We start from the raw sequence: 21,512 nt of genomic DNA, 5'->3' as shown, positions 1-21,512 counted from the left end.
CACTGATGAGACGCAGCTAATGATTGATTTGAAAAAAAAAGTGTTCCTGGTTATATACACGAAAGCATGGTCTCATGTAAAGATGGTCACAATACCTGTGTGTTCGAGTTTTTCCGGTGAGTGTTTTATTTTACCTACCGAGCGCAATGACAAAAAAATCGCACCATGTAGAGCACGGAAAAGTTTTGTCGATGCGTAAAAATAATCGCAAGAATAATTTTGTTGTCGCTCAAAATAAATATTAGTTCGAGGTATTGCTGTTATAAACAGTACAAACCGTTTCACAACGCCTGTACTGTCTGGGCTTGGAAGATTCAAGCAAACTGAACGATATGTTCAACATGCATGACGTCTGCTCATTACATTCTTTTATGTTGTGCCGTTTTCAATATTTTATTATTTTCTAGTTTACACCATATGCAACATAGAGGGGGTCACGGCAGGCCATATTCCTGCCAGAGCCTCATCACGTCACTTCCGTGTGCCTTTCGCGCGATCCATGCTTTGGTCCGCTCAACCTGCTCCGACGTGAAGTAGTTCTTCCAATCCCCCACGATTCCCTTCCGTACGAATCCAGAACCTTCGTGCATCTCCACCTCGTCCTTCGGGAAGCCTGTCGAAACTTCAACTCGTTCAGACTTTTCTCCCGCTGTCTCGGCAATCTTCTTGACCCTCTCCCCTGGCTTTTCCTTAAAAAAGACCTTCATGTTCTCGAAACTACTGGCATCCATCACTCTCTGGACAAGGGCGCCGTCTTGACGCAGAGCGTTTCCATGTTCCTTGCCTAGGAAATCGCCAATCCTTAACACTTGTTCCCTGGTGTCCGCCTTCAGTTCTTCGTAAGTGATGAACAGTACGTTGTCGTCATGCCGACGATCGTACCAAGGCACCACGTGGTCAAAATAATCGCCGTAGACGACCTGGAAATAAAAATAACGTTTTATTACAACACGTGAATTGGTGAACAGTAGCCCTGCATTTTTACTGCCATTGCAAATGGTTTTTACGTATGAACTACCTATGTTCGGGCGCCATCTGATTGCTTCTATTTACGTATCAGTTGACAGACATATCAGAACTCGACGTAAGGTAATAGGGTAAAATAATGCAAAATAAATGAACGATGGTATAAAATGCTTTCACTACGTAGCTGAGGCAAACGAAAGGGTCCGAGTATTCGCAAGAAGTCGTATTGTATCAAACTGATTGGGAAGCGTAATCAATATGCAATGAGCACTCTGGCTGCTGAAATTCAAAAGAAAATCACAGTACGGCCAAAAGTATGCAACCCGATTGCATTAGCGCTAGGTTTGGTGGCACAGCAGAAAAATTTTCACGCGCGTATTCGGTTTTCTTTTCCCGCATAGTCAAACAAGGGACATTAATCCGAATTTGCCCTGGACAGTAGTCAATCTCTGCAGGGCTTTCGAACAAAACGCCTGCTGCACCCCAGACAGAAAGACGCCAAGCAACTAAGCCTCTATCCGCATTCCACCTCTACCTTCTGCCCTTTCCCTCTCTCTCCTTTTCGCTTTGGCTCCGGTCACCTCCCGTCAATCTCCCGCTTCCTCCATTCTGATATCCCAAAAATTTGGAGAGGGCGCTGTGGCTCACTTGTTAAGGGGCTCGGCTACTGATCCGGAGTAACCGGGTCCGAACCCGACCGCGGCGGTCGCGTTTCGATGGAAGCGACACGCAAAAGGCGCCCGTGTGCTGTGCGATGTCAGAACACGTTAAAGATTCCCATGTGGTCGAAATTATTCCGGAGCCCTCCACTACGGCGCCTCTTCCTTCCTTTCTTCTTTCACTCTACAATTTATCCGTTCCTTAAAGCGCGGTTTCGGATGGCCACCGAGATATGCGAGGCAGTTACTGCATCTTTTATTTTCCTCAAACAAATTTTCAATTTCAATGTACTCCTTTCTATTTCGGTTTTGTTTGGTTTAGGGGGTTTAACGTCCCAAAGCGGCTAAGACTATGAGGGGCGCCGTATTGAGGGGCTCCGGAAATTTCGACCACCTGGGGCTCCTTAACGTGCACTGACATCGCACCTTCTGTATCACCTGCCAACACACACAAACGTCAAGTGAAAAGCGGTAGATGTCGCTGCGGACGCCGTTTGCGAAACTGAAGAACGCGTTAATAAGAGTTAACACTCTAAAATATTTATAACTTACCTTGCCATTCAAGAACATGGAGAGAAACCTTTCGAAGGAGACGTCTTTGGTGGTCTTTGGCGTAGCACCCTTTATGAAGTGGTAGTAAGACACAGCGCAGTCGTAAGGGTTCCTGGCGACATAGACGTACTTCGCATGCCTCACCGGCCGGAAAACACTCATTGGAAGGTGTGTCACGATTGGACCAATGCGCAACGGTTTTTCGGCAGCCTCGGCTCCCATCATATCGAGGAATGGGCACATGATACTGAATTCACCGGCATTGGTACCAGGGTTTCCCCTGGTTATGATGTTCCAGATGATGAATTGCGCCCAGTGGGTTCCACACTTGGGGTAGGTAACAGTGATAACGTCTCCGGGCCGCGGGTTGTATTTGATGGCAGAACGTATCGCTTCATCTGGGAAGATCTTGTGCATCCGTACGCCTTCGACGTATCTGTATGATTCTTCGTCCATCACCGCCTCGACCTCTGTGCCAAAGAATAACGAAGAGAATAAGTTGATTAACCTGATGAGCATGCCTTTATCTCTCTTCTATAGGTTCTATAGTTCTATAGATGTTTATGGTTCTCTTCTATAAGAAAGATGCCTCATTTGAGCGAAATGAAAGTTTGTATACACAAAACTAAATTAGAATAATATTATTATTAATAACGTATTTTGGTGACCCACACCAAGGACATGGAAAAAGTGGAACGTATAGGTGAAATATAGAAGAATGCACACTTCCTTCTTTCCTCTTGGAGCAACATCAGCTTCCAACGTTAAAACACACATGAAAATAAGCCTCCTTCCGCTGCCTGGTAAAGTTTTTCTGAAAAAAATCGCATTAAACTTCAAAATAATATTCAGCTGGCTACTACAATGCAAGTGAGGTCTACTAAACCCGCACTTCCTCTGATAATTTATAAAAACACACTTATCTGAAGAGTTTTTTTCTCTATAACAATGAAGGAATGGAACAAATTACCCCCGATCGTTTTTTTTTTAATCCAGCAACTGACTAACGTCACTGGAATGTCTTTGCTCAGGCAAAGGCGCCTTAAGTTCCAACGTTTTAATCATGTGTGCCCTAAATTCCTAAACCGTATAGAGTTGATTTGTTCTCTTGATATTGTCTTTCCCTTTTTTGCTTTTGACTGCGTTCGTTGCAATTCCCCTGCTGCTACGGCCACAGCATTTGGCCTGCAGTGTGGATAAATTAATAAATAAATACGAAAAGAAAAGGCGCAGTAATTGTATAACTTATCAGTTAAGGTCGTACATAACTACTACAAGCGGGAAGGAATGAAAGAGGTAGTGAAAGTAGGAAGAGAGAGATAGGCGCCCTCTGTGACTCTGAGTGATATGCAGAATAATTTCGACAACTTGGGGTTGCTCAGCGAGCAACTATACGAATGCTCGCGGCGGGAAAAATCTTTCCCGGTAGTTTTCTTCTCATATTTTTATATTAGTTGCTCGATTTTTCTCTCCTCAGATATCGGAAAGAAGTGAGCAGCAAAAAAAAGGAAGCCTTCATTGCAGTTATTTCATGAAGTTTTTGATAAACGGCGTCGTGTACTTCAACATTCCGCAATAGAAACGATGTAAATTTATGTGCAGGGAGGGAAGAATCACCCTTCGCACATTGCAAAGATTGTCATTTATTGTTGTTGTTAGCCTTTCAAAAGATGGCACATACCCACACTGGGGAATCGGCCAAAAATTGGGAGGCAGAAATTATTATATTCCTGTACAGAATAAAGACAGACAAAAAGCACGCGGGAGTGCAACACCGGAGGATTTTTTTTTAATTCACATTCGAGTACGTGCGTTCGCGATTTTTCCTTCAACATACGTCTTTCGGTTTAATTTGAAAAATCATGTGGCTGAACGTTAAAAGTTTTTTTTTTTTGACTTCTAACAACATCCGACAAAGCTAGATGGTTTAAACTGTTGCTTACAGATTCCCGGGAGCAGCATTTCATGAAGTAACTACCTCGCTACAAATACCTTCCAGTGCTGGATTTCTGCTTTTATACAAGATTTAACAGAGATTTGGATTAAGTACGAAGGATTGGGTGAGCCGAAATAATGAAACTGAAGCGTCAGCGCAACGATATTGTGTTGCACATTTCGCGAGCGTCAGTACACAAGGGCTTAATTTATACAAACTTGTTCAGCCAGTTTTTATTTTTATTTTTGGTTATGGCACATATGATCTTTCAGGGCCGTTTACAAACAGTGAGGGAACTGAAAAGCGATCGTTTCACGCTTAAGCAATTTCTCGACCATACAGATCATTAACGCATTGTTCAGTGCGTTGTGCCAAGAAGTTAACCGACTCGAGGCGGTGTAAATTCATCCGGAGCCATCTACTACATATCTCTCATAGCACATGTACACGGTTAAGACGTTGAACAACATAGCGGTCAAACTTTTCAGTTCTTAGTTTTCGAAAATTTGGCGGAATTTTTAGGACGCTTTTTTCAGACCGGAATCATCGGTTTTTTTTGGTGAATATAATTTCCTCATAATTTCCTGTTTTGTTTCAGTGATTTTACCTAGCTTTCTTTTGCGGTCAAACATCAGTTCTACTTTAAGTGTGTTTGAAGAAAGAAGTGCTGTCACACACAAAAAAAAGGCGGAAGCAAAACATTGAAACCGGTTGACGAAACGCAAGTGAAGTTGACTTCTAAAAGTAGGGTTAGCATGTTAACGTTACGTTATTGCACAAGGCTGAGTGAAAGGGCGGGACATCACAATCTTTGTGAGAACATCGGTGCCGCAACTTGTACTAACCGCCGCTTTTGGGAGAACGTCGCACGATTAGCGACTTCGGTGAATGTTTTAAGTGTCGTTATTTGCATGTAAGACACCCGTTCAATAAGTGCCCGCACTAAGCTGGTATTTTAATTTCTCTATGCATTGGTTCTTGCCTTGAAATGGGGATTGCATAGCACAGCACTAGGTCTCTGAATGCCCGATTACAACAAAACAGAAATAAGAATGTTTTTACTACGTCTCGTCTATCAACATATAATTCTGCGCTTTCTGCACTTGAAAATGACGATCGATATATTGTAGTCGTATTAACTATTAGAGCAGTAAAATCTCCCCCGGTTTACCCTGAAGCCCGTACTTCATGAGCGCGGCATTGTTCTGCACGTGGTTGTCTTATCTCTATATTGTTTTGGTTAATGTTGTCTTATCACTGAACGCATGAAAGATTTGCGATTTGCACGTGGGCAATATACAGCACCGAAAGAAACTTGATAGAGCAGAGTGCTTAAATCAGCCAGTGGCTCCTGAATGAGAAAGGTAAATTCATGTTCTAAGGAAATAGTTTATGGGCTTTAACGCCCCCAAAGAGACTCAATCTATGAGGGGCACCGTGCTAGAGGCCTCCGGATAATTTACTCTACCTGTTTTCCTTCAACTTGCACTGATATCGCACTGTACACGTGCCTCTATCATTTCACTTAAATCAAAATACTACCTCCTTAGCTAGGATTGAACCCGCGTCTTTTGGGCCAGCAGTCAAACCCCATGACCACTGAGCCACCGCGGCGGCTTTACTTTATGAAACGGTTACCGGGAAGGTGTTTACTTTGGTGCTTAGAGTATTGTCGCCCCACGCCATTCTGATGTTTTCAGAAGTTTTACACCGATGTATAAGGACGACACAACCAATGGATCTTTTCCTAAATGTTGCATTTCTAAATCTCGTTCAGACGTGATGTGAAAAAACCCTTAATCCCTTCTTTCTCTAAATAGTAGGAATTGAAATGGTGCGATTCTGGCGAATTTCGCTTAACGAATCCTTTTATTCAACGCTTATTTGGGTTTATTAAATCTCGGCTGCGCTTGCATGTCAAACGCCTTTCGCCTATATCTTAACGGTCAGGCGAGGTTATGGGTGAACCATGGAACTTGTTTTTACAAGTATCATTATTTGATTACGGGGATTTTACACCAATCTCCGCGCATGCGCGTTGCTGTTTAATGGGATTGTAGGTCGTTGAATTTCGTATCTGATCGCCAGATCGCTGGATATCGACGAGTGGGAATTCGAAGCAGCAAGTTTTTAACGCAAGTTCTTACGCTGAAGCATTGTCAAAGTTCAAGACGTTGCCGAGCGATTCTGTTCGCACCCGTGTTTTAGGTATTACCCGAACGCAGATAGTGCAAAACGAAAAGCCTTTGTTATTAATGGGCCCATTGCATAGAAATTATTGCTTCTAGAGCACACTTATCATGAATAAAATTTTTCAATATATAGTCTTAAAAAGATTCGGCTGCTGGCAACTAGCGGTCAAGAATAATGCAAAACTTTTTTTTTCTCATCAATAACGCCGTCATCGACTGTGTGTGGGATCAGTAAGTTGTGCCGAATGTAGTGAAACGTAAATAATGTATTCGTGCATTTGCTGCTAACTGGCTATAATGATTGAATTCGAAGAGGAAAAAATGTGCAGGGCGCCATACAGAAGCAGTAATAGATGTCTATAAGTTGCGGTGAAAAAAAAACATTCAGAGCAAAGAATCAAAGCATTGAGAGGAGAATTTGCATAATATTTCTTTGCAAAACATTGTTCAAAACTGCGCAAGCTGCCTGCCACAGCTGTGTGACAAAAACGAATTTACGTGACTGATTAGTTTTAAACAGCCGATTCCATAGAACCCTGCATTCACAATTCAGCACTTGTCTGTTATGGGTACACCTGGGCCCTCGTTTAGGCGTAAAAATCAGAAGCACAATGAAAGGAGCTCACCTTTTCATTGAAGATTTCTGCAAGAAAGCTTGCACGTCTGGCGGCCGCCGCCTCCGCGTTCGAACGACAAAGTGGCAGAAAGTAGAACTCGGCCATTGAAGGAAAGGAGGGTAGGCCTGTTTTTCTCGACTGCATCCTCGTTGCAAAGCGGCTATTAACTGTGGTGCGCCAAGAGCCGCTTCTGAGGTACAGGGTATCGCCCTTTGTCACGACACTCTCATGCAGTCAAGGCTGAGGAAACGGGCTATGGTAATAGCACGCTAGTGCTGATAGCATTTTTTTCCTTATACTGAAGGACAGCACGCGTGACAGCGGAACATTAGGGACCGAAATGTGGGAAACGTCAATTGGAGGCTTTGCGAGCACATATGCAGGCTAGTCGTTATTAAAACTGGAAAAAAAAGTATAGAGGTTTAAGTAATTTTATTTATGTATTTATTTATCACAGTAACCACAGCACCAGCATAGAATTATGGTTGGGTAGAGGGGTACGATATTAGAAATAAATACTGGGGTCAAGTTTAGCATGTTTATGCCGTGAGGATTAAAGAACCGTGGGGCAGAAGCGGATTGCTGCGATTAGCGTGCGGCATTAGCGATGCTTTAAACGTAAAGGGAGTCTGCCGAACTTTCAGACAACCAAACGAAGGTCTTTACGATACCTTAGGGTCGCGCGTTTTCTATTGCATTTCCTTGGGACGACACGCTTAATCCGCACTCAGATTCTCGGTACGCCGTCCCCGGCGAGGAGTTTGTTTTCTCGGGCGCTGCTCCGCGCAGTGTTGATCGGTTTTTGTGATTAAGAGCTGCCGTTGGTGGAACAAAGCAGCATTCTAACGCGTCACCATCTCGACAGGTTTCGTTTCACATTTGGCTCCTTTGTATTAGCCGTGCGAATAAGCCTCGCGTGTATTTCATTTTGTTAAGGCTAAATAAAGCCTTTAATGTCTCATACTCACGGTCCAGATCCTGCCCGTCCGTTACATCACCAACCGGAAGTCACGACAACGGAAGTGACGCACAACGTCCGTCCGTCCGTTAGGCTCTTCAACTCGATAAGGAAAAAAAAAATTTTTGTGCACGATTGCATTCAAACAACCATCCTTCTGTTCCGCAGCCGAGCGCGCCAAGGACTACGCTACTTACTGCCAACGCATATGTAGTTCTCCTTGTCTAGGACGCTGGAGAGTGTTTGCGGAAAGGCGTCGAATCAGACGGATGCCTCACAAACGCCCTCCAGTGTCTCCAGCATTTGAGATTCACAATCAATTGAGGACGCAATCAAAATCTTAACCACACAACAGAACACAAGCAATAACACCGCACTAAAGGTCAGCAAAATGCCCCCCTGAATTTCTGGATTACTGCGCCGCTTGTGCCGTGTGCCTAGTGGCCACCGCCAGCCGCTTTTAGTGGCGTGATAAAAAAGTCGCCGTGGAGTTCAGATAGCGCACGGTCCATGTGCCGGGCAAACAAATATTTTAAAGATAAAAATAAATACGACCACAGCTACTGATTCCTGAAATTGACTCAGCATTTTAATTCACCTTTCTTGGACAACCGACTGACGGATCTGTTAGAGGCAAATCATTACACGGCATTCTCTCATTAGTAATCAGTGTTGCCTTCGTAATATTTGCAGGAGCTCCGGGTCACTAGCGGCGCCGCGGTGTTTGCAACTACATTTCCAGAAACAGGACTTGTAAGTTGGTTTGAAATAAAAACACTCCACTGCATTGGGTTTCGTAAGAAAGGGTTCATGCATTCCTCTTTGTGAATTCATAATACCTTAGCTGATGTGATCACAAGGTAAGCGACTTGGCTAAGGCATATGACGCGGAGAGCAGGTGATCGATGATTCCTTAAGGTTACAGTGCCGTGCTAAGTGAAGGCAAACGTAACAGCGCATCGCAGGAATTCTGGTGGGCAGATGAAATCAGCAAGTTTACAGGAAAAATACGGCCGCCGTTCGGCCAGAAGAAGGTTTGTTGGAAATTGTTTCTAGAAGTCTGTCTTGCAGTGGACTTACCTTGGCCCATTCTAGGGAAGGTGCATTAAAGCAATTTCACATTAACGAAACAATGTAGGGAAGAAAAGCTTCGTACACAGCGTTAAAAATGGGGGCAGTGTTGATTTGAAGGAATTGTTTTTTCTGCGGACAGTATAATTAAAAAAAATATCTTGGTTGTACCTGACTGCAGAAGTAGTCTAGAAATACAGCAAAATACAGCAAAATACAGCAAAAGAAATACAGCATTTGGTAATTGAAAAACAATTCTCTTCCGCAGATGGCAAAGTGTTTATTGTGTTCATTGAAGTGCTTGCTAAAAAAATCTCCTACTCCTCTATTGAATAGTGTTGCTATAATGTCTGTTCATCCCGCTCCTGTCGGGCTTTCTTCCGCAATTATACCAGGTGTTTCAACGAAGGCTTTAAAAAGAGCCTGTTTGGGGTAGAAATATGGCTTTTGAGGCAGTGTATTGCCAGCGCTGGCGGACACCGGGAAGCCGGTGACTTTAGTAAGCTGGTTAACTAACTTCTGTTATATAAAATTTTACCTATCAATAATAGGCAACTGGTTGCATCTAGACATTCGTAGTCGGTCGTTTGTAATAGCCTTTTGAGTTTTTATAATTTAGACTACGTGATTAACCTTCGTGTTGTGAATCGACAAAATCTGGCTGCATCGTTATGAAATATGTGCGCTTTCGACAGCATGCAGGCACAGCAACCCCTCCAGTGCACGTAACTAGCCGAAAAAGGCAAATTTTGTCGAGCCACAGCGCCAAGGGTAATTGTGTTTTCGAAATTTTAAAAATTTATATGGCTATTACTAACGACAGGCTACAAATACTAATTGCAACTAGGCGCCTAGCTGTAAAAAATAAAAAGTAACTTATTAAGAATTAGCCAGCTTACTAGTTCAGACGATTCACCAGTTTCCTAGTGTCCGTCAACACTGGCAATACTTCTGCCACAAAAGCCATATTTTCACCCTAAAAAAAACGATGTTTGAAAATTTTTGGGTGTTCGCTCAAACGCCATGTATTTCAGTGATATTACCATAAGTCTTCAAGGGTGCTGCTATACAAGCTTCTGGCTTTTGCCAAGGAGTCGGGTAATATGCACCGCCTGTTTTCATCTCGTCCCATCCACTTTCTTTCTTTCTTTCTTTCCTTAGGCCTAAGAGCCACCCGCTCTAAATATAGATACACTCACTCACTCACTCACTCACTCACTCACTCACTCACTCACTCACTCACTCACTCACTCACTCACTCACTCACTCACTCACTCACTCACTCACTCACTCACTCACTCACTCACTCACTCACTCATCCTTTCCATATTTACCAGAGAAGGGGATTCAGGGACTTCCTCAGCAGTATAAAATGCAACTGCTGATATAAGCACCGATTTCAACCAGTGTCACTGCTTGTAGAATGGCCACCTGCCGGTTCTTTGTACACACAGAGCAAGCCTGAACCTTGATCTTGGACACGTATAAATAACAGAGTTGTTTTTTATATATGTCATGAACCAACTACCCCGTCCTTGGAGTAAACACTGGTGTATTGAATCGCGAAATATTTACCCCGGCTACTTCTACTACACTGTTTCGACCCAAGAAAAAATAGTATGTGAGGTCGCCACAATTCCTGTACCGTGATGAAAATATTTTAACAATTTCACTTGTTTAAAATGAAGCGGCAACAAACATCTGGGTTAGCTACATCTCTACACCGTTCACATGCAAAACGCTTGTATTTGAAACACCTTTTGAATACGTGATTAAAAGTGCTGTTAGCCTTAATAAAAAACTGTTTTCTAATTGCGAAAACAATTGGTTTTTCTTTTTCACCACTGATTCAGTTCTATATGCAGAGGAACATAAGCTGTCCAGCTTGAATAAAAGAAAAAAGTCACAACTGTGTTCGAACCATTCTGAATAAGCTTACTGTGCAGCAAAACACTTAGCATAAATCGCTTCGTTTAGCACACCGGAGTAAATGCATTTATTTCTGCGAAAAATAAAATCTCCTACGATTTCTTTGTTCAGCCTTTTGCGCCTGAGTGAATACTGGCGATATGAATGCACGGTTCATAGAAAACATACCAAAGAGAATACATCCAACTTCATTTCATGTGCTCTCATCTTTCATCCGTCGTCATTACGAGGAGGGTTAAGTTCACATGATAGCTGAAGTTGTATGTCTTATGCAATGCAAGCGTTGTAAGTCTCATTCAAGAAATACGCAACTTAACTAGGTGGGACTCGTGGTTAAAGAGTACACAGAACATTTGCAGTTAGAGTATTCCCGTTGGCCATGGTGCGCGAAAAGTGCTTTCTGGGTGCAAAGCATCCGTGGGCGTCCTAAGGTCCCTTTCAGGGGTAAGTGAGTGTGCAACAGTAAGCGCCGCTTCTCTAGAAATCTTTAACGATGCTCCGTGTATAGAAAGAGGACAGGTCTCATTGGAGAACTGAACTGCACGCAATTGTTTGGTCGAGCGCTCCTGCGTACACTAAACAGCAGAGAGGAAGGAACAGATTGTGCTTTAATTTCGCTTTATTTGTACCCCAATGAACTCGCTCCAACACTATACGATTGAGCTCCACTGAGTGCATTCTGTTGGTTGGTTATTTAATTGAAAGTAATAATAATATTAATAATTAAAATTGGTTTTGGGGGAAAGAAATGGCGCAGCATCTGTCTCAAATATCATTGGACACCAGAACTACGCCGTTAGGGAAGGGATAAAGGAGAGAGTGAAAGAAGAAAGAAAGGAAAAGATGCCGTAGTGGAGGGCTCCGGAATAATTTCTACCACTTGAGGATCTTTAACGTACACTGACATCGCACAGCGCACGGGCGCCTTAGCATTTTGCCTCCATAAAAACGCAGCCGCCGCGGTCGGGTTCGAACCCGGAAACTCCGTATAAGTAGCCGAGTGTTGTAACCACTGATCCACCGCGGTGGGTATTGGTCCTTTTTTGAAACGGCACACTTTCTACGCAGAAAGGAGGTGGAAGTCTGCCTATTAATTAAGCAATAGCGTATAAGTATCGAAGCAGCCAGATCCAGCATGCGCGCATGAGTGGTTGTATAGACCTCGGCGGCCTTCATTACAAAGTAGTAGCCAGATTCATTTTGGGGTTTTCATCATGCATTGCATGTAGCAAGCTTATTTTGCAACATTTGGTCTGTTGGCGTTCTGTACAGTTCTATTGCTGCGTAAAGAAAAAACAGTCGTGAGCACTAACGTCCCCACATTGCCTCTTTCGCCACCGCTGAGATGACGGGCTGCATGTCCTGGCTGAAAGCGGTACACATATCGAGTTTAACGGGCGAAGCGGTTTGTTCAACAATTTCCCCGTAAAAATAAGCACGGCAGCTGTTAGGCATTTCAAAGGCGCAACATCAGGGAGTGCCACCGACTCAGGCTTATTGCGCCACCACTGTCTAGCCTTGCGGAGCAGGGCTGCCGTTGGCGCTACTTTGCACCATATTGGCCACTTTCCAAGGTCGCCCTAACCACTGAGCCACCACGGCTGGTTAATTAATTGAAACCAAAAATACATTTCCTGGTGATGGGAAGAAAATCGGAAGAGTAAGATTAAGAAGGATAATTAATGAAAAAAACACACATCTCAGACGGCGTCTACCATTCGCCCATTTTGCTGCAAAGGTATAGTTGCGGAAGAAGTTACGGTTGCTGAAGTGTCAATGAATAGTGCTGCGCTAAGAAAGTAGGCTGAAGCAAGGGCGCAAGTTCAACATCTTGAAAACACATACACAAGAAAAGCGCAGCTTGATCAGTTTAAAAATAACCTATGTTTAACACAAAAGCATGACCATGTGGTAAGGTCATCACTGCGTTTCATGCTCGCCTTAATTACTTTTAGTGTGTCTTCGCAGCGAAGCAACAGCACAAAATACGGATGACAGAACTCCTCACAGTGCTCTCTCTGTGTTTAAAGAAGAACCAAAGGAGAAAATCTGGCTGTTACTCAAGCACAGAAAACAGCGTTTCGTATTTCCTTCATAAACATTTCAATGCTCACGACAAAAAACCTATCTCCGCGCTACTTCAAGTACTGAAGCCAATTTTTCGATTCTTCTAATGCCTCACAGCTAGCCCAGTATTTTGTTTTATGCCTTGGGTCTTGCAATATTCCATCTTTTTTCCTGTTGACACCGCATGCCACCCTCAGGTGCTCAAGGCAAGTCGCAATCTTGCCAGAGTGTCATCACGTCGCTTCCCGCTGTTTTTCTTGCAATCCAAGCCTTGGTCCGCTCAACTTGCTCTGGCGTGAAGTAGTTCTTCCAATCCCCCACGATTCCTTTCCGCACAAATCCAGAACCGTCATGCATCTCGACCTGTTCCTTCGGGAAGTTCATCAAAATTTCGACTCGTTCAGACTTTTCCCCCGCTGTCTCGATAATCTTCTTCACCCTCTCCCCTGGCTTCTCCTTGAAAAATACCTTCATATTCTGGAAACTACTCGCATCTAGGATTTTCTCAAGAAGAGAGACATCTTGACGCAGAGCGGTTCCATGTTCTTTGCCCAAGAAGTCGGCGATTCTCAGCACTTGTTCCCTAGTGTCGGCCTTCAGTTGTTCGTAAGTGATGAACAAGACGTTGTCCTCATGCCGACGATCGTACCAAGGTATCACGTGGTCAAAGTAATCGCCGTAGATGACCTGGAAAGAAAACCAACGTTTCATTACAGAACGCAAAGCGCTGATAGGTATTAAGGCGAAAACATTTAATGGCTTATGCTACGTCCTTCCGTCCGTTACGCTATGGCCTCCGAGATCACCCGACAACGCTAGCGGGGCGGAGATATTGGAGGCTATGTGGCGCCAATGGTCGCTTACTGTGCATGCGCGACGTGGCGCCACCACCGCGCGCCTAGCACCCTCGCCAGACGCCTCCCAGCTGTTAAACGAGTCGGGTGCCGCACTATCTCCCTCCTAGCGCTCGCTTCAATGAAGCCTCAGAATGCGAGCACACGCAAGTACTTAACATCTTAACCACACATGAGTGACACAAGCAGCAACACTGCGCTAAAGGTTTTCGGCTCACCGCACTTTAGGTCAACAAAGTGCCCCCCTAAATTTTTTCCACCTGTTAAGCACGTTGAGACATGCCTTTTAAATACATTTAACCTCTGCGTTCCAACATTTTTATGTCGCCTCATTATGTCTCTCTTCGAAAACAAAAATTACAGGATTGCACTTAAGTCTGCTTAAAAGCACAAATGCGAAAGCCTTTCCCTGTCATCATTCTTCCTTTATTTTTTATTTTATGTTATTTACTGTATTTTTGTTTTAACTTTTTTGTTTTGTTTTCATTTTTGTTTATTTTTATTTTTTTGCAGTTGTTTTACTTTTAGTTTTAATTTTTAATTCCTGGTTTATTTCATTACGTTGCGTAACAGCTGTTGCTTAATAAACTTCTACATTTTTGTTTTATTTGCCACACAAATTATGATTTTCATTTTCTGCGGACAACTTCCGCCTACAGCTTCCATATACAATTTCCGTCCCAGCCGCAGCCAAAGAAGGCTATCGCCTTAATATTTCAAGGTTGAAGCTTTAGGCTCGGAGGATGGCGTGCACAAGAAAATATTTTACTGACTTCTTATTTTTCACCATAATTTGCGGTATAAATACAAGAGTTGTTTCGAACTCTTCAGTAGACAGTTCGTTGAAATGAAACGGGCAAACTATTGCGAGATATCAACCTGCACAAAACAGAGAGGGCAACTAGGTCAAGATACAATCATCACCAGGAATTTGAGACAGCGCCCACCTATTGCTACAGCGCGCAGCAGCGTTTGTCCTGGGTTACCGGTAATGGTGAACTGCAGCGATAAAACTACAAAGAGAAATTATTCACAGCTTACCTTTCCGTTCAAGAACATGGAGAGGAACCTCTCGAATGAGACGTCTGTGATGGTCTTAGGCGTAGACCCCTTCAAGAAGTGGTAATAAGACACAGCGCAGTCGTAAGGGTTCCTGGCAACGTAGACGTACTTGGCATGCTTCACCGGCTGAAAAACACTCATTGGAAGGTGGGTGACGATTGGACCGATGCGCGAAGGTTTTTCGGCAGCCTCGGTTCCCATCAACTCCAGGAATGGGCACATGATACTGAATTCGCCGACATTGGGACCAGCATTTGCTTTGGTCATGATGTTCCAGATGATGAACTGCACCCAGTGGGTTCCACACTTGGGGTAGGTTACAGTGATGACGTCTCCAGGGCGTGGGTTGTATTTCATGGCCGAACGAACTGCTTCATCTCTGAAGAGATTGTGCATCCACACGCCATCGACGTCTCTGTAGGATTCTTCGTCCATCACTGCGTCAACTTCTGTGCCAAAGAATGAATAACGGAAAGAAAAGGTTACCTACGCTTACACTGATGGACAAATGTTTACGGGATGTTGATTTGCGTAAAAGAATTCATTCCGCCGTTGTCTCTTTCAACCTAGTGAGTTGGTATATGTTCCTGCAGACAGAGAACGCATGTACTACCATGCGCACATGACTTCCTTCTCTTGACCGTGAAGAAACAAAAATTTTCTGTGAATCCATATTCCGAAAACTTTTGTCCATGACTTGACATCCGTTTCTCTCTTCTAGAATTTTTGTTAATACGACAGATGTACCGTTAGTGCGAAAGCTAAGCACACGTTAAAAAATATTCAGCATAATCAGAAAGTGAAACTCCTAACAGAACTTTCAATCTAGGTACTGGACACCTGAAACGCATAGTTAAGGAGGTAGTTCGAGAGAGTAAGCCAGAATGAGATGGCGGTATATGAGAGAGCAGAGTAGTTTCGTCTTCTTGCGGGTTCCTCAGCGTGCAAATATATCCTTTCTACCGTTCAGAGAAGCCATAGAGTGTAATATCTGTTTTCATTTTCTATATCAGATTTTCGCTCTTTTCATCAGTGGAAATATTTGAACGAAGTTAGCAGTGAAAAAAAAAAAGAGTTCGACACAGAAGTTTTGTGAAGGTTTCTCTGAATGGCAGCGTCTGCTTCAGCATAGCAGTATGCACATACTGTTAAGGTGTGCTCAGCGGAGGATCAATCAGTCATATCCACTGCTCTAAATCTATTATTTATTATATGACAGTGGTGCCCGTCTGTTCCGTATGTCGATACCCCGTATCTTTCTGTCGTTTGGCTTTGTAACCGAAGGGGATATATGTTTTATTATTTTTAGTTGGATCAAAGAAAGATGATTGAAACTGTAGACTTTTGATAGAATATCTGATACACGGGCAGCATATAATGCAGCAACTAAAGCCCTACTACTACCTTCCAGCAGTAGGTTTCTGCATCCAACGAGATTGTTTTAAGAGTTCTGCAATATGTAGCAATGATGTAGTTAGAGAGATTTTTAAAGTTTAAAAGTCACCGACCACAATTCCGTGTCGCACGTGTCTTGAGCACAACATTCAAGGATCGACGTTGTATTCAGTTTTCCTGCCAGCTTTTAGTTAGTGTGCGAACACTATGGCTCCTGCTCACCGATTTTACCGTTGTCTTGTCTGAGGCCGCTGGCAGGTGCCGCTTGTGGGCAACCAGTCAGGAGGATTTATGGTAAATATGCAATACACTACGGCAAAACATATTACGCCCGCAAGTGGGTTTTGAAACCATGGAGGCACGAAGATATCAGCTTCGCTAGCCACTGCATTAAACCACTATACCATCGCCTCAGCCGAACGTCCCACGTAAATTAACTGCTAGTCTGTTAGGCTTTGCTTCGGATGTCGTTGTCTTCATCAACTTTCATTCGGGCGCAATAGATCCAGAACACACCGCTATCGCATTGCCTTCTTAAACCAAGCCTGGAACCTGAACCGAACTGCTATCCGAAGTGCTAGCGCGCCTAACTGACGTTTGGCATAACAAAGCTGAACCGTCCGTCATTTTTTTTCTTCAGTTGTTGGACATAGGCCTTCCAGTGCTGTGCAGACATAGAGTTTTTTACTATTAACTAGAGGGAAAGCTGGCTCTTCCCCTATGGGAGTTTGCATAGAGCTTCCTCGAGACCACCTGTACCACCATGGGTGCTCTAAGCATCATGAGGCGGAGAGCTACCGACTGCACAAATACAACTTTTGGCTAAAAAAAAAATGAAAAAAACAAGCGTTGTTCGATAACCAAGAATGTCCTATCATTCAGTATCCTGTGTATAAATCGTAACAAATGAGCAGAAAAGCATGCATATGCAAAGTTTGCTCAAAATAAGCGATGGCTTGCTCTCCTATTGGCCAAGCATTGTAGACCACAAAAGCCAATATTTCGTACTTAACAGGCGCACTTTTAAAAAGAAAGTTATTTTTGAAAAGAAATGTTCACTTCAACATTTTAGAAGGTTTTTCCACAGCATTCCGGAAAACAAAAACCTTTTATTGGCGTCGTGTGCTGTTGCATTTTCACTACTATGGCTTTTGAGCACTACTTTTACGCCGAAGTCGTCTGCGCGCGGAGCGTGCCGTGGATACGGAATGGGACATCTCAATAACGCCAAACTCTGTTTTCCTGAAAAAAAAAAATTACGGTCCTGCACCAAGTAGCTCATCGCCCCATGATGCTTTGCGCGCCTATGGAGGTTCAAGTGCAGCGCCGCCATCTTTCCCTCTAGCTAATAGTAAGAAACTCTGTGTGTGCAGAGGCAGTGACAAGCTTCTGAGAACTACCACTTTACGCCCTAAGTAAACACTTGGCTGCATAGATTGACGATCACCCGTGTAACTTACGCAGTCGGTGAAAAGTAAAGAATGTCAAGTAGAGCCTTCAATGCAGGCCAGATTCTCTCATATATCATGATCTGCATCTGGGCGGCAAAAACTGCATGTACTGCATAATTTACGTAAACGTGTACGGCACAACGTTTTCTTGTAAGCGCCGCCAATGAGCCCTTCTCAGCTGGTACGTAAAGTCATACTGCTATGGCGGCTTTGTTGAACATCCGAAATGATTTGGAGTACCTCAGTTCGAACCCCGAAATGCTCATTTCTTTCGCTTGTGTACAACATAAATGGCATGCGTGAAGCCGCCAGGCGGTAAATAAAAAGAACAAGGGTTTTTACATCTAAGGACTTAACACGCCACACTGCAGGACGCCAAGAAAATGCAAAGGCCTCGTGATGATCCATCCAGGTTCAAAAAGCAGAAAGGCCTAACAAGCATTTCTTAGATGAATTCTCAAGCTCAGCATTCATTTTTCTGGTTTGATTCGAGGCTATTAGTGCCTCCAGAATTTTTCGGAGCAATTCAGACGCGAAGAAAAGCCTAATTTTTAGGATTCATGAAGGCACCGTCTTACATTAACGATTCTTGAGCGGAGGTCATTTAGCGAAATTCTGTGCAAACCCTTGATTTCCACTGTTTTAAATCTTTTAAGAATTTCGTAACAACCTTGTTTGTGCCGTATGCTTTCTTTTCATTTTATTTTGCTTCAATGAGAAGAAAAGTCAATGGCGCCTTCAAAAGCAAATTTTTTGTTGGACAACCAGCCGCCTAAAGAGAAAAAAGCCCCGGCAGCGTTGATACTGCAATAAAGTTTAGCTAATACGGAATATTAAGTTCGTTCCCATTTCCACTGGCTTTAGCGGCATGTTCCTGGCAGGTTTCTTGGCCGGGGATGGCCAATATCAACAGACAGATTTCGCCGTCGTTCAAGCACAAGCGACGCGTTATATTTAGGCATGGCGCAAGACATGGCGGATAACGTGCGTTATAAACGGCATTCGGCCTTATAATCGTCCATGCAAAAATAACTGCCATCCCGAAGTGCATCAGAGAACTCGCCCTACGCCGTGAAGCAGCAGAACTTGTGAAAGTCATGCACCGGTTACAATAATTTTGTCAGATGGACAACAAAATATTCAGAAAAAGCACTGGGTAGCAATTCTTTTTGGAGAAGGTTCATTCCTTCTGAGTTATTAAGTGAAATAGCAAGTAGCCACGCTGCTGCAGTGAACTATATGTTGAAGCAAATTTAAAGATATTACAAAATCTATTCAGCCGAGCTTCTTCTAAGGCTGCAGTGTCCTTAAAGAGCAATCATCTGGCTACTCGGAACATTCAAATGTATTTCCGTAACCACAGGCCGGACAAACACTGAATAACCGGACTTATCGAGCGCATTTGGTTATTTAAATAGGAACTTTTATAACAAGTCTTTCAAAAGTTTTAATCTGCAGAAACAGTTTATACATCAAGAACGGACCGCTTTCATATGCACGCCGAAAGCATTGACAGGGTTCATGAACATACCTTAGGACTCCGCTTCTCACAGACCTCTCTTCTCTGACAGCGAGTTTTCTCGAGGACCGGCTCAGTAAACGTCCCAAACAAGCACTGACACCGGGCTCTTCTCACGTCGGCACTAAAAGCTGATTACGTTTCTCTTGCTTGCAAAGTATGTCAGCGTCGCGATAGTGCTATACCGACCGAACCACTCGAACGTGCTGCGTGTAGAATAACAACTCGGGGTTCGGTTATCTCTCTAGAAACTGATTTCAAGCCACTTCTGTTACAAAGTGCGTTTAACGATAACAGCTATGCGCAGACGAGACTAGGATCATGGCGGACTCTCACGCGCTCCAAGTTGAGGGTTTAGAGGCACGCTACAGCCAACATAGACGAAGACACAATGCACAAAGGCCGGACGTAGACTAAAAAAAATCTTGTAGTGTGACACGTTCTTTCATTGTCGACGCGCAAAGAAGTGACAACAGAATACTCGTATTGTTTATAACGCGTGAAGGCCGCCCTGTCCCCACATTCCGGCTGTTTGTAGGGTTCTTTTTAGCTCTGTCCGTTTTCAGCGGCCTTCCCTGCTTGTGTTGTTTCTTGGTGTCTTTGTTGGCTGCTTTAAAAGCAGGTTGTGCACGTAACCCCTCTTTCTGTGCCCTGCTCTAGCGCATACCATGCAATTTATGCAACATATCATATACTGGATGTGAGGTTTATCAGTAATAGCTTAGAAATACGCTAAAGTATTGAGTTATCTAGCACTACAAGTGATTGGATCGTGTTTGTTTTCACCTTGACATTTACTGACCATGAACGTCAAATGTGTGTCCCACTCCTATCGACATGTAACTTTGCGCAAGCACTTCCAGAGCTCTTGGCTTTATCCGAAGATCACTATCAATGTCCCCTGCACCAATCAGACAACAAGCATACGAAACATTCATTCGCGCTAAAATGGAATATGCCTCAGCAATATGGAACCCTCACCAGGTCTACTTAATACAACTGCTCGAAGCTATCCAGAATCGGGCAGCGCGCTTCATAACGTCGCAGTATTCGTCTCGACACAGCGTTACCAACCTAAAATCGTCTCTCGGCCTTGAACCATTAGCATTCCGCAGAAAAGTATCAATTCTTTGTCTTTTCCACAAACTATACTTTAACTTCCCCGCACTACGCCAGACTTTGTTATCCACTACCTTACGCTCATCTCGCCGATTATTCAACTCCCTCAGCATTCAGCGGTTGCATGGTTCATCCAACGCTTTCAACAAATCTTTCCTTCCCATCGCCATAGAGGAATGGAACTATCTTCCTGAAACCGTTGTCATCGAAACTAATCCCACCAGATTTAGGCAGCTAATAACAGACCACTTGATCCAACTATAGCTACTTCCCTCGCGATGCTCTGCCTGCAATTTGAACTGCTTGTGTTATTGTGACACCCCCCCCCCCCCCACAAGTGTTTTCCCACTTATTTAATTTCCGTACTTTTTAATGTGTAATTTATATACTACTGCTTTGCCATGTATATTCTGTTCTATTTGAATCACCTGACGCTAATTTCACGTCAAACTTGTTATTCTTGTTATTCTTGTTATGCTTTTTTATGCTTACATGCCTTTGTGTGACCGTTTCACATCACTGTCTTCCCCCCCCCCCCCTTATGTAATGTCCCAGACGGGATCTTTAAGGGTTCAATAAATGATGATGATGATGATGAGGAGATCTTTGGCTATTATGTTCAATCTAACTGCTTCGAATACATCCCCCAAGGGAGTCCATCAGTAATTTTTTTATTTTTTAGCTTTGGTTCTCAGTCATCGGAAATGCAAACAATGCTTCGTTTGTGAGCGACTTATCAACTATAATTGTGTCACATCAGTTAAACACTTCAGACACTCCGAGAGACGAAAGGGCTGATGAACACCAGCGCTCAACGAGAACCAAAGCCTGCTGCTCATTGCAGTGAGATTCCCTATACGAATTCGGTAGCTAGCCGGCAGAGTAGAATTCGGTGAAAGAGTTTCTGCAAGCACCATTTTTATTGTCTCCACTACGCCGTCTCCTCGGAGGGGTGTATTTGTGCTTACGGACTTCTGTACTCTGCACTCTTAGCTTCGATAAGTTCTCCGATGCCTAAAGTAGGTCAGGAAGCTTATCTTAATATGACTAAAAATTGTGCGAGCACTTTGGCAATCTAAAGCGCGACAAGGCGAAAGCCTTTGGCCTTGCCGACTGCGATTCTAGCTTCGCAGGTTCCCATACCAGTGGCACTCCCAAAGGCTTC

At 43.6% G+C, this 21,512-nt stretch overlaps 2 protein-coding genes across 2 annotated transcripts; both read right to left on the bottom strand.

Moving 5' to 3' along the window:
- Window positions 1–356: 356 nt before the first annotated feature.
- LOC144135201 (sulfotransferase ssu-1-like) lies at window positions 357–7,071 on the bottom strand. Its single transcript, XM_077667942.1, has 3 exons — window positions 6,932–7,071; window positions 2,178–2,647; window positions 357–920 (listed from the first exon to the last, which is right to left on the bottom strand). Exons 2-3 carry the CDS (start codon window positions 2,631–2,633, stop codon window positions 435–437), a joined length of 942 nt encoding a protein of 313 aa, XP_077524068.1. The 5' UTR covers window positions 2,634–2,647; window positions 6,932–7,071; the 3' UTR covers window positions 357–434.
- A 3,851-nt stretch (window positions 7,072–10,922) lies between these two features.
- LOC144132855 (sulfotransferase 1B1-like) lies at window positions 10,923–19,601 on the bottom strand. Its single transcript, XM_077665558.1, has 3 exons — window positions 19,241–19,601; window positions 14,843–15,312; window positions 10,923–13,634 (listed from the first exon to the last, which is right to left on the bottom strand). Exons 2-3 carry the CDS (start codon window positions 15,296–15,298, stop codon window positions 13,149–13,151), a joined length of 942 nt encoding a protein of 313 aa, XP_077521684.1. The 5' UTR covers window positions 15,299–15,312; window positions 19,241–19,601; the 3' UTR covers window positions 10,923–13,148.
- Between the last annotated feature and the right edge of the window lie 1,911 nt (window positions 19,602–21,512).

Source organism: Amblyomma americanum, chromosome 5 (genome assembly GCF_052857255.1).
Source record: "Amblyomma americanum isolate KBUSLIRL-KWMA chromosome 5, ASM5285725v1, whole genome shotgun sequence".
In the NCBI taxonomy this organism is placed as follows: domain Eukaryota; kingdom Metazoa; phylum Arthropoda; class Arachnida; order Ixodida; family Ixodidae; genus Amblyomma; species Amblyomma americanum.
This window is presented reverse-complemented; position numbering and strand designations above follow the sequence as displayed.

What these genes read in the sequence shown, in the direction of transcription:
- LOC144135201 (XM_077667942.1), bottom strand. Translation starts at nt 2,633, where the DNA reads ATGGACGAAGAATCATACAGATACGTCGAAGGCGTACGGATGCACAAG. An exon ending in CCATGTTCTTGAATGGCAAG is followed by an intron (nt 921 to 2,177) that starts GTAAGTTATAAA and finishes TTTTATTTCCAG; the next exon opens with GTCGTCTACGGCGATTATTT.
- LOC144132855 (XM_077665558.1), bottom strand. Translation starts at nt 15,298, where the DNA reads ATGGACGAAGAATCCTACAGAGACGTCGATGGCGTGTGGATGCACAAT. An exon ending in CCATGTTCTTGAACGGAAAG is followed by an intron (nt 13,635 to 14,842) that starts GTAAGCTGTGAA and finishes TTTTCTTTCCAG; the next exon opens with GTCATCTACGGCGATTACTT.